Raw genomic sequence first — 13,155 nt, 5'->3', positions numbered from 1 at the left:
TTCACTCCAGTTGGTCATATTCATGTATGTATGTTTTACAATTACATAAGTCACTACATAGGTTATGGATATGACCACCATCATCAATAGCAAAAATAAAAAGGTATGTATATGAAAAAAAAAGCACTTAAGAAGAAGAAACAGTGATTTAATGAGAGTTATTGAGATTTTTGGAACTTTTTGATAGTGTATTTTATTTAAGCATGTGTAGCTAATCCAGTGATATTGAACCACAGGAAAGAAATTTCCCAATAGAATTTTCACAATGACCTAGAATAGTTGGAATTTTGACTTGGAACCACCCTATATATACAGAATTGAATGTATATTTTGCATACATTGCAAGAAGTTTCATTTTTATTATTTTTTAATATCTATTATTTTATATTGCAATGTGCCCATAGGTTGAAGTGCAGTTAATAATAATAAATTGAATGAAGTGGAATATACAATACTATTAAAATAAAAGTTCCACCCTCAACTGTCCTTGAAATTCGACAGAGCACCAGCCAATTTTACAGCAGACTCTAGCAAGGAGAGAAAAAATGTCAAAACAATAACTTGAGGATAGTGAAAATAATATACAGTAAGTGCTTGCCCAGTATATTGTTCTTGATGATCAACCACTGTAGGTTGTTAATAATGTGGGATTTCAGCACCTCCTGAATGTATTAGAACCCAAGTACTGTACATCATTTCAAGTCATACCCACGTCACAGAGGTTGTCTTACCCAGGATGCACAAGTTTGTAAAAAAGCATGTCTGTAACTTCTTGTACAACATAACAGCTATCAGCTTCACTGCTGACATTTGGAGCTGCAATGTTTGTCCAATATTTATCATCAGCTTAACTGCACAGTGGATATATGAGAATGTCACTCTCTAGCGGGTTATGCTGCATGCAAAGCAGTTTTGAGGCTCCCATACAAGCAACACATTTGCTGATGCATTTCAGGACATGCTTGGAAAGTTACGTGCACGTTGTGGTCTTCCACAATGCCAAGAATATGATAAAAGGCATTGATTACACTGGAGTCCCAAGCTGTCCTGTGTTGCTCATACAATCCAGCTGGCATTAGCAAAGAACGTTTTTGCATAGCGAAGTGTTGCAGATGCTCCGACAGATGGGCATGAAATAGTTGGGCCACTTTAAGGACATTCAGCATCGCTACTCTACTTGATCCAGGGTATGCTCATTTTTTAGGCTATGTGATGCCCTTAGTTAAAAGAAGCAGGTGAGGACATGCCACTGTTTGCTTTTTCTAGGTTACATATTCTGTTGTTAATGGGGAAACTAAATGGTAAATGCTAATATCACTTACTTAAAATTAGAAAAGTAATGAACTTCACTATTTAAATTACAATATGTATTTTCACATATTTTATTAACTTGTAAATGTATCTTTACCTTCTAACCTTTTTTTAATTTATCACGATAGAAAGTTGTCTCTTTCTATTCTAATCAATGAAATGAATTGCTCAAGGGTCACTTAATATGCATACGAATTTTGGTGGATCATATTAAAAGTAAGTGTGTTTTTTTAAAGAAATGATGAGTGTGTTTCTTTGCAAAACATGGGATCTGATGGATCTATTTTCTGACATAATGCGATGGAATAGAAGTTCATGTTGTGCTTAGTCATTCTTTCATAATGGGAAGCATTACTGATTTAGAGTTTTGTTATTTGCTTTAACAGTGCAATCAAGCACTGAATATAAAACTTACATATTGGTTTTATTGGTATGTGCGTCTGCATCAATATCAATGACTGCTTTCAAATTGATTATTTTACAGGAGCAATGCTGTTTTTGCCTTGTCTAAGAAAGATCACATATTTGTGTCTCAATTCATTATTTTAATGTTTTATATACTCACTATTAAAAATTAATTCAATGGAATCTATTCATACACTCCATGTAATGACTAGGGGCAAAGGACAAAGTTCATTATCCTTGAGTTTGTACTTAAACCTGGAATTTCATGACATTTTTAAATAAGGTGAAATTATGACTTGAAATGACTTGTATCTATGAACAGATTTCTTGGAAACGGAAATACAAGGGGAACAGATATTTATGGCAGACAGTGAGGAAAATGTACCCCAGGCACCTCTTCCAAGGGAAATTATTGACATTGAGGTAAATGGACTATTTTATTTTTTAATTTGATAAATTTAGGTATTGTTTCACTGCTGGAAAACTATTTTAGAAATGAAATTTTACCTACCTATAGTTATTATCTTTGGTTAATGTTTAAGATATATGAAGAGCTGCAACTTTTCTTTTTCAATATGTAAAGTGATTCCCATACCCATCTGTTTATCTGTTTTATTTATAGTTAATCCAGAATTCCCTAATACTGGAATATTATTTCTTATAGTCCTTGATAAATATAAATTTAGTGATCATTATTGCTTTTTATTTTCCCAGATGAATTTCTATCAAACACTCATTTTCTGGTTGCCAGTCAGACTGTCAAAATTCAGTACAAGCACACAGTTTGTACAGTGCCATTCACATAAAAACAGCATATTTTTTATTGAGGATCAAGAAATAAAATATATGATAAAGCTGTTTATATATGCAGATTACAACCAGATTGTCACCTAATAAAATAGAAATCATATAAAGACATAATGCATACATGGATTTATCTGCTTTTTTTTCTGTTTTGTAAATGTAATAGTAAATTGTATATATTTTTATACTTTATAGTCTGCTCTTGAGAAACTGGAAAATGAATTAGTTGAGGTCAATCAAAACCAGCAGACCCTGAAAACAAACTTTGTGGAACTAAATGAAATGAAGCATTTACTCAAGAAAACCCAGGAGTTTTTCGAGGTATCATACAAATGACACTTGTATAGAATCCTATAAATGTTCCTGAAGCATGAAATGATTACTTTGTTTGTTTTACACAATGTTTAATCTTTTATTTAGTTTATATAGCAATTCTGAAATGGTCAATGTAAGTAGTAGCACTGGATCACATCACAATTATCTACTGCCTACATTCATTATTATGTATAGTGTTCATCATAAAAGAAAATTGTATAAAAACATCAGATTCATCCATCTATTTTCCAAACCTGCTTTATCCTGAGTAGGGTTGCAAGGAAGCTGGAGCCTATCCCAGCAAGCTTTGGGTGCTCCATCAGATCAAATTCCATGAAAGCTAAAGTATGAACATGTCTTGCGCTGAAATTCAGTATTATATGTTAGCTTTATTTTTTTAAACACTAATCCAATTGCTGTCTGCCATGCTGCCATGTATTTTATGAGCCAAATATATCCCAAAGTGATGCTTAGATGGTTCCATGGCAAGTAATTTTTAAAGACATGAAAATATACAATATACTACCATTTCATCTAAGCACTTACAATTTCAGCACTCTTTCTGTGAGCCTTGCTTTCATGCTGTTAGACAAATTTTAAATGAAGTACAATTGATTTGCATTTGTAGGATTAGTCTGGAAGATTTTTAGATACATGGATATTTTCAAATTTTCTTTTATTCTATGTTAGATTTCCACACCACAAAGATGTTTTGGTTTGTCCATTATAAATGAATGTAAGCTTGTGTGCATGCACATGACTGTAACCTCCATCCATTGTTGGTTTCTGCCTGTAAAAAGGCACTATATAGCACCGACCTGGCACAGGCTGACACAGAGGCACGTGTTAAAATAAGCACACTTTTATTTCTCTTTTCAGCCGTGGGGCACGCCTTCCCCGTGTCCCACAGGCCCAACACAGTCCCAAAAGCACTTTAGTACCACCAAAACACTCTTTCTCCTGTTCCACCACTCCTCCTCAAGCTTAGTCCTCCTCCTCCTGACTCTGGCTCCTTGAGTGGTGGTGGCTGGCCCTTTTTATAACCCACCTGGAAGTGTTCCAGGTGCTTGACCACCTGGTCCTGATTGCACCTCCGAGTGGGACTGAAGAATCGTCCAGCCAGGCTGCTGAGTCCATGCAGCTCCCCTTAGCGGCCATCCGAGCCCCAAACCAGGCTGCGGAGGACTCCATCTCCCATGGAGCCCTGCGGGTGGTTGGGGAATCGCTGTCAGCCAGGAAGGCTGCCACCAAGCATCCCAGGGGAGGTACTGGACTGCCCATGGTGGCTCCCCCGGAACATAGGCAGCAGGGGCGTCCCTGCCGGGCATGGGACCCGGCTGTCCTTCACAGGCCTTATACTCAATATTGCCAGGCAAGGCTTCTCCACATGACCTTCAACCAAGATTTAGATTCATTGAATAATTGGATAGATTTACAGTGTCTAGGAGGCACTACCATATATTAGTGTAGTCAGTGGCATTTATTATCATTTTCACATTCTACACAAGAAGGACATTTTTCAGGGTTTGACATTTATGCTTTTTTGTATTGTTTTCCATAGAAAGAAGTAAGTGTCCCAGAAGACATGTTTAATGAAGACACCACTGCTTTGCTTGAACTACGCAGTACTCCTGCAGCTGTAGCTGCTGGCAAACTTGGGTGTGTGTTGAGCTTATTCACTATTTATGTCATGTTATAGGTTCTGAAAATATATGTGTTTATATTAAACTTTACTGCTATCTCATATGCAACGTTCTGCTTTAATCATTTATATATGTCTGTTCTACTATAAAACTGAAATATTACTGACTCTCTAAAAATACAGTGTACATATTATGTTATCATCAAAAGGTTATTTACAATTAGGACTAACATTCCCCTATGTTCTTTGGTAGAGGGGATTGACATTTATCTGAATGATAGGTTTTTTGGTTAAGCGTAAGGGAAAATAAATGCACAGCCCAAACAGTTTAATAGCATTGCATAAGCAAGCTACAGATCATAATTGCTAGAGAAAAATGCATCTTCCTCTATTTTTTATTATTATTTTTTTATGGTTTACTAATTGTAGAACACTGTCAACATTACATGATGTGGGGCTGTATGATGGTACAATTATAGTCTTACTGCATCACGTGTCCAGAATTCTGGATTCAAGGACAGGCCCAGGCACAATCTCTGTGGATGATACACACTCCCTGACTGTCTGTGTGGGTTTTTCTCTGGGTCATCCAGTTTTACACCAGATCACAAAGGAGTCTGTATGTGTTTTAGGTTAAAAAGCTATATGGGTGATTTGTGAGCGTGTCATATGATGGAGTGGTTCTCTTATACTGCAGTGTTAGTTTTTGCCTTGTGGTTAATGCTGCTAGAATGGAAAACCATCCATAATTCTTAGCTGGATTAAACAGACCTGAAAATGAAAGAAAGACAAGAAGACTTCTTGCGTTTAATGTTATTGCTTTCACTTCAAATATACCAAAATATTTTTTCTTAAGTTTTGTGGCAGGAGTAATGAACAGAGAAAGGATGGTCACTTTTGAGCGTTTGTTATGGAGAGCATGTAGAGGGAATGTGTACATAAAGCAGAGTGACTTGGATGCTGAAATTGAGAACCCTGTTTCTGTAAGTTGAACATTTTCATATTTTCAGTATAAAACAATCTGGTAAACTAATCTTTTACAAGTTTACATATGTTATCTGAATATGTCACTTACAGAGAGCCATTAAAGTGAAGCATTTGCTTTAAAATATCATGTTGGAAGAAATTAATTTATCTTTTGATTAACATTATTATGGAATTAAGATGTCATGGTGGTACAGTAGTTTGTGCTACTGCATCAGAGATCCATTTTCTGAGCTGGGTCATTGCCTGTGTGGAGTTTTCATTTTATTTATCTCAATCTTTTCCCTTAGACCTCCTGTTTTTCCTCATTCAGCCAGAAAACTGCTCATTTAATTGGCAGCTCTGATTTGGTCCAGTCTGGGTGTACCCTTTGATGTACTTGCATCTTTTAGGTTTCTGCCCTATACTGCTGCGATAGTCTCTGCAACAGATAAATGATATTTATAATATGGTGATGATTAAATCATTAGAAGTAGTTATGCAGTAATAAGTCACTCTTAGTTGTTAGGTGAAATTAGCATGAATCAGAGTTAGTAAGCCTGAAATTATTACTCTAAACTAAAAGCATAGCAATTTTATGACCTCTTAATATACTAAGTATGTGTACATATACATTTGTTTTAGAATGAAGGAGCGAAGAAGAATGCCTTCATCATATTCTTTCAAGGAGAACAACTTAAGAATAAAATTATAAAGATATGTGATGGGTAAGTAAGGCAGAAAATTTTTATGCAAACAAAAGATTATTGAAATGCGTTTTGAGTTTATATCTATATATATATAATTCACTAAGGGCATGCAAGACGGTGAGCGCAAGCAAGACAGAGCCCCGCCTGCCAACTCTAAGACCATGGGATACGCTCGACAGAGCCCCGCCCACCAACTCTAACCCTCCTACCACGTCATGAGATATGCATGACAGAGCCACGCATGCCAACTCTAACTGTCCTCCTGACTCCAGCGTCACTCCAGCGTCACTCTCGAGGCACGCAACTCACCAAACACAGCCTCAGTCGCTTTCGTCTGTGCACCGCTGAGCCACGTTGACAATGGAATATATTCATACACTCCATGTAATGACTAGAGGCAAAGGACAAAGTTCACTATCCTTGAATTTGTACTTAAACCTGGAATTTTATTACATTTTTAAATAAGGTGAAATTATGACTTGAAATGACCTGTATCTAGAACAGATTTCTTGGAAAGGGAAATACAAGGGGACCAGATATTTATGGCAGACAGTGAGGAAAATGTACCCCAGGCACCTCTTCCAAGGGAAATTATTGACATTGAGGTAAATGAACTATTTTACCTACCTAACCATCCTACCACATCATGAGATACGCACAACAGAGCCACGCACGCCAACTGGAACCGTCCTCCCGAGTCCAGCGTCGCTCTTGAGGCACGCAACAACTCACCAAACACAGCCTCAGTCGCTTTCGTCTGTGCAAACGTCCACATGCACCTCTGAGCCACGTTGACTTTACACCGTACGCAAGACAGAGAGCCACGATCGTCAACTTACAGAGCCCCGCCCACCAACTCTAAGACCATGGGAGATGCACGCATTTACTATATAAATTGATATAAATAATTGCATGTAAACGATTCGCTAAAATCTGTTGTATGTAAACGATACTGTTTAAAACATTATTGTTATTTCATTAGAAAACCCCCGGTTTCCACGTCTACTTGTATTAGTTTAAATGTCACTTTTACCACTCGCAATAGGGCAGATGTGCTGACTTATTGTGTCAAATGGGCAACACAGTGAATGCGCCATCTATCTATATATGTCTATGTTTTCTGTAGCCTGCTACAGGAAGGTACTCTCTCGGCCATTGGCAATGGTTTCGCTCCTTGCTATTTTCATTATACTGCGACGGTGGTTTCCTAAGCCTTTGTTATACTGAATTCCTTTCTCACCGTTTTCTGTTCCTAATCTTACACCACCGTATGCTACGGCGGGCTTCGGCTAGTTTAATATAATGTTATTCAGGAATAGCTTTACAGGGTTTTCTTTGAAACTATTACACTACTGATCACATTAAAAGATGCTGTGTTCTTTTCAGTTTGACTGAGTTATATGTAGATGAGATATATGACTATTAAAATATTAAGTAAGGTAGTTTCTAACTAGCAAGGGCTTCAAGAAGAAAGGATGTCATCAAGGTGACACAGGTTAGGGCATGTTCTTGCAGAAAAACTCTTGAAAAGACAGAAGACTACATTGGCAGTGACAAAGAACACCTGCATGTCAGTGTTGGTGCACAGGGGTTGATGATGGGTGATAGCCTCTGCCTTTTTTGACCTGTCAACTGTATGTATTATTTCTGAATAAATGCATCATGTTTCAGACATTGTGATGTGTTGAATTTAGAAAGAAAATGAGTAGGCAATATCCCTATTGGCACCAAATTAGGATCCCATATGGTCTGCACTAAATAAGAGCAAACATCTGTGTGTATCAGCATAGCAAACAACTCTTATATTGCAAACAAAGAGAGGAAAAGTGGAGTGGCATTTTGATGAAGCAACTGTGGAATCCCATATCCCTGAATAAGTGTGAATCTGCTGCATGCAACATTGGTAAAAAATAATTGAAAGATTGTTTAATTCAAATTGTAATTACATTTGTAACTCACCACATTTCATTTAATTAATTTTCAGTTTTATAGACCCACCTTCGTTGTAATGTGTGATTCTGCTCAAATTCCATGAAATTCTTCTTTAATGTTAGTCTCTGTTGAGCATTCAAGTGGATTGTGTGATTGGTTAATGATTGTTTTGTATTGAACCTGTAGACATTCATTCACTAATATCCTTGAAAAAATATATTAGGGTGCATCGGAAACTTCAAGATAACTGATGAGAATGTTTTCAAGAATATTGCACTGAAATTTATATATGCAAAAAATGTGTGTTTTCCATCTCTCACTAACCTACTTAAAATTCTCTAATAACTTAATAATTTGTACTATCTGCCTAATAGGGATTCCTCCTTCCCAGCAGTCCATTTCTGTTTTGATTCCTCCTTATGCCCCAGGGTTTCCTTTCTACATCCTAAACACCCTTTATCTTTAAATGTTTAAACTGGTAGTGCAGAGAACCTCAACTGTATTTTTAATATAATACAGTATTAGCAAATTAGTAATCGATGCACAAATAAATTTACTTGAGCTTTAGTCAAACGAAATGTACAAGACTCATTGTTTAAAAAATGTTATATTAAACTACAAATTATGCAGAATTTATCTAGAAACTACAGGGAACATGTTGCCATTAACTGGGATGGCATTCTTGTTGATGTACTGTATATTATGCAAAGCCAGATTTATCAATTTGTATTTTTCTGTTAAACTCTCATCATTACTTATTTGCAAATGCTGGCTACCATGAACTTCTTAAAGGTTTTAGGAATGTGTATCAAAGATTTTCAACTTTTATGGTGGTTTATAGCTTTCCTCTAGTGACATTTTGATGTGTGCCTTGAAAATGAGTCACACATATGAATTATGTTTTGTTAACGTACATGATAATTCTTTACATTTATATAGTGCTTTTCTCACTACTCAAAGTGCTTGACATAATGAGTGGGGAACCACTCTAACCACCACTAATGTGCAGCATCCACCTGGATGATGTGGCAGCAGCCATTTTTCAGCAATAAGCTCACCACACATTAGCTCCTAGGTGGTAAAGTGGTGAGAGATAGCAAATTTGAGACAGGGAAAGAATAGGGGGCCAGAATATCTATCAACAGAAGGAAATTTAGCCAGAACATCAGGATACACCCTACTCTTTACAAAGGATGCCTAGGGATCTTTTATGACCAGAGAGTCAGGATCTTGATTTTACATCTTATCCAAAGGATGGCACAATTTCTAATACACGGTGTCCCCGTCACTGTACTGGGGCATTTGGATCCACATTCAGACTACAGGGTAGATGCCCCCTGCTAGCTTTGCCAACATCTCTTACACAGCAACTCATGCTTTTCCTAGTTGGTCTACTATCCTAGTCCTGGCCGGGCCAGAACATGCTTGGCCTCAGGTGGAAAACCTGTTTTAAAATGCATCTGGTATGGTTGATGGCATACATATATATATACTTAAGCAATTAGCTCCACCTTAGAGCTAATGAATTATTGCTATTTTCTCTCTCTCTCTCTCTGTCACACCTTCACTCAATCACTATCTTACACTGTATATTGTATAATGTATATCACAGTATTTTCAAGCATAAATATACTGGAATTTTATGAAAGGTGAGATTCAGCCTTGTGCCCACTGCTCCACTGATATGCTTTGGGTCCCATGCAATCCTAAACTTAATAAAGAATGTAAAAATCAAGGAATATCTTAACAGTACACATTTTTTAATTATTTATTAAAATGGTTTAATACCAACTGTAATGCTTTTACATTTTGTAGATTTCATGCTTCAGTTTATCCTTGTCCAGAAAATGCAAATGAAAGGCGTGAGATGCTCAGTGGACTAAATACACGTATAGAAGATTTGAACCTGGTAAATATTATGTGTTATGTCAATTTTCTTTACGTATACTATAGGACACATACCAAAATACTGTATTATAATATAGATAATGTTGAAATTTATCTTGGTTTGAAAAAAACATTTCAGTAAAACTGAATTTGAATAACATGAAGAAATCTCAAAAGAACCAAATTGGTGATATTTTTTGACACTGCAATTGAACAGTTTTTTAATTCAAAAGTGTAGGTCAAAATTTCAATGATGCAATACAAACAAGGCATGACTTATTATCGGTCTATCTCCAAGAATGAAAAACACAGTTAACAAAGTTAATTATGTGTTCTATTAACCATAAACTCCATAAACAAAGCAGACATATACATCTCAACAGGACTGTATTTAATCTGATCTATTTTAAGCTTTTAAACAGATGTAAAGCACATACAGTAGAACAGTAAAATCATTTGCTTACCTCATACGATGATCATAATCCTTATGGGTCTCACTCAGTTAATAAGAAACTGTATAGACAAAAAATGACCTTCATAGTTAACCCTCATGTCAGTGAATTTATTGAACTAAAGTCTATTCTGTATTTTGTCTAAACTGTTTAATTAATCACAATAACAGAACTCTCTACCAGAAAAAAAGTAAAAAAAGACCAATTACAGTATAAAAGAATGTATATACAATAAATAGACATACAGTAAAATTCATTAAGACATTGAAGAATAACATCTGTGATAAATCAGTGCTGTAATATTAGAACAGTTACCTTTTGTCAGGAGGCTTAGTATATTAAGATCACCGTCCTTGTATTGAATATTCAAAGGACATAATTAGTAGTGTTTAAAGACTTTTTGTAGTGTAACTGGAGATAAGTATTTGCAAGGACTTTCTTCATTAACTTGCTTTTTAAATATTTTTACAAGTCTAGGTGATAATGAATTTCACCAGGCACTTACTGAGCAATCACTGATACATTCATTCATTATATGACACAGTGAGCAGTGCTATTTCATCAAATAAAATACTTGGGTATTATATATTATCGTAAGGAAAGAGGTGGTGACACATTTGTATTTATTTAACATAAACACTCAGATGAATTTCTTTATATACTTTATGAGAACATCCACTGGTACCTTCTTTTTTGTTTAGAAATGTTTCTTTCAATTTAGTCAGCAGATGATGTTTTCATTGTCTTTAGAATCAACTTTTCTTTAGAAAGTGCTTCCCAGCTGTTATATTTCAGCTGTGCTGGGGTTCAAATGCCATCCTCATGTCTGTTTTGTTGGTTTTTGATTCCTTTGCTCGTATAAATATTGTTAGTTATTTAGCTTCTATGTTTCAGTGTATTTTCCTTTTGTTCCGTGTTTTGTGGCTGGTCCCCAAGAGATGAGGCCACCTGTCCATTACCATCAGGAGACTACCCTCAGCCTTGTAAAGGCAGGGACAACTCACAGACCCTTGCTGATCATTCTGAATGAGCCAGTAGTGGTGGCAAGTTCTTTCTTATGATTATTAGTATTGTGCTTATAGTGAATTACTGGGTTTTTTTAATCTCTGCTCTGGTTTTTGCCTCTTGGATTTCGGATTGAGCCTTTTGAAGGCATTGCCTTTGATGCCTTTATGCTCTTTGGAGCTAGAGCTATTTGAAAATAAACTATTTTATTTTTATAAAGATTTTTAATTGCCCTTTTTGATTCTGTTCCGGGGTTTGATAATACTTTCCCCCTAGTCGGCATTTTTGAGTATTTTTAGGAGTTGCAAGCTTTTGAACTTTTGAGTTCATAACACCAACACGGTTACTATGACAATTGTATGTATTCTGACTTTTTTCCCCCACCAACATCTAACTTAGAGCAAATGCTAAACACTGTCTTTATTTGAAAATTCTCTTTAATGTGGCAAAATACAATATTACTTTTTTATTATATAAACTGTGTCTAAGCAGTGAACTGCAGGCAATCCTGAAATTGGATAAAGCAGATTTAGTTATATAAGTAGACAGATGGATGCAATACATCATACCACTAGTACAAGTTTGATATTCTTATATCTTTTGTTAATGAAAAGTTTCTTTCATGGCTTTTTCAGTTTCATTTAATCTCAATATATTGTTAATCCATAAGTATTACCCTTCCACTCCTGGCTGCCACATTTTAAAATATCATTCAGCCTATCAGTTGGCAACAGCATAGTTTGAGGAATCAGCATAGTGTATGGTGTATAAATTTCAGTCTGCAATTCCACCCAAGCCTCGCTTGGTTTGTGAAGGACTGTTTGGAGGCGGAAATACAGATATGTGAAATATTGAACAAGTATACAAAATAGGGTGACTGAAAAATTAGAGAAGTTGAAGTCTACAACATTTAGCTCTAAATATAGGTCATAGGTGGCTGGAGCATCTTATCAGCATCTGGCACAAGACAAGAGCTAATCCTAGACAGGACAACAATCTATTGCGAGCCCACTTTCATACACCCAAACTCTGTAGCTGCCATGTGTACAAACATGTATACCGTATACATAACGGACTAATTAAGATTGCTTCTCAAGTCTTATCAGTATTAGTAATTGTGTCATATATATATATATATATATATAATAAACTCAGCAAAAAAAGAAGCGTCCTCTGACTTTCAACTGTTTTTACTTTCAGTAAACTTAATGTGTAAATATTTGTATGAACACTAAAAGAGTCAACACCATAAGACATAAACTAAAAATGTTTCACAATGTGTCCCTGAATGAAGGGAGGCTCAAAATCAAAAGTACCAGTCAGTATCTGGTGTGGCCACCAGCTGCTTGAAGTACTGCAGTGCATCTCCTCCTCATGGACTGGACCAGATTTGTCAGTTCTTGCTGTGAGATGTTACCCCACTCTTCCACCAAGGCACCTGCAAGTTCCTGGACATTTCTGGGGGGAATGGCCCTAGCCCTCACCCTGCGATCCAACAGGTCCCAGACGTGCTCAATGGGATTGAGATCCGGCTCTTCCACTGCGAGGATGATCAGCTGTCCTTCCTGTCTCCCTGTAGCGCTGTCTTAGGCGTCTCACAGTGCGGACTTGGCAATTTATTGTCCTAGCCACATAAGCAGTCCTCATGCCTCCCTGCAGCATGCCTAATGCACGTTCACGCAGATGAGCAGGGACCCTGGGCATCTTTCTTTGGGTGTTTTTCACAGTC

General features: G+C 36.4%; 1 protein-coding gene across 1 annotated transcript in view; it reads left to right on the top strand.

Moving 5' to 3' along the window:
* Positions 1-13,155, top strand: part of LOC120533815 (V-type proton ATPase 116 kDa subunit a-like) — a 59,369-nt gene that overhangs the window by 11,408 nt on the left and 34,806 nt on the right. The window contains exons 4-9 of the mRNA XM_039760820.1: positions 2,039-2,139; positions 2,716-2,841; positions 4,397-4,494; positions 5,334-5,460; positions 6,086-6,168; positions 9,898-9,991. Coding sequence (XP_039616754.1) covers positions 2,039-2,139; positions 2,716-2,841; positions 4,397-4,494; positions 5,334-5,460; positions 6,086-6,168; positions 9,898-9,991 — 629 coding nt within the window. The remainder of the gene's footprint in view (positions 1-2,038; positions 2,140-2,715; positions 2,842-4,396; positions 4,495-5,333; positions 5,461-6,085; positions 6,169-9,897; positions 9,992-13,155) is intronic.

Source organism: Polypterus senegalus, chromosome 8 (assembly GCF_016835505.1).
Source record: "Polypterus senegalus isolate Bchr_013 chromosome 8, ASM1683550v1, whole genome shotgun sequence".
Lineage (NCBI taxonomy): Eukaryota > Metazoa > Chordata > Cladistia > Polypteriformes > Polypteridae > Polypterus > Polypterus senegalus.
This window is presented reverse-complemented; position numbering and strand designations above follow the sequence as displayed.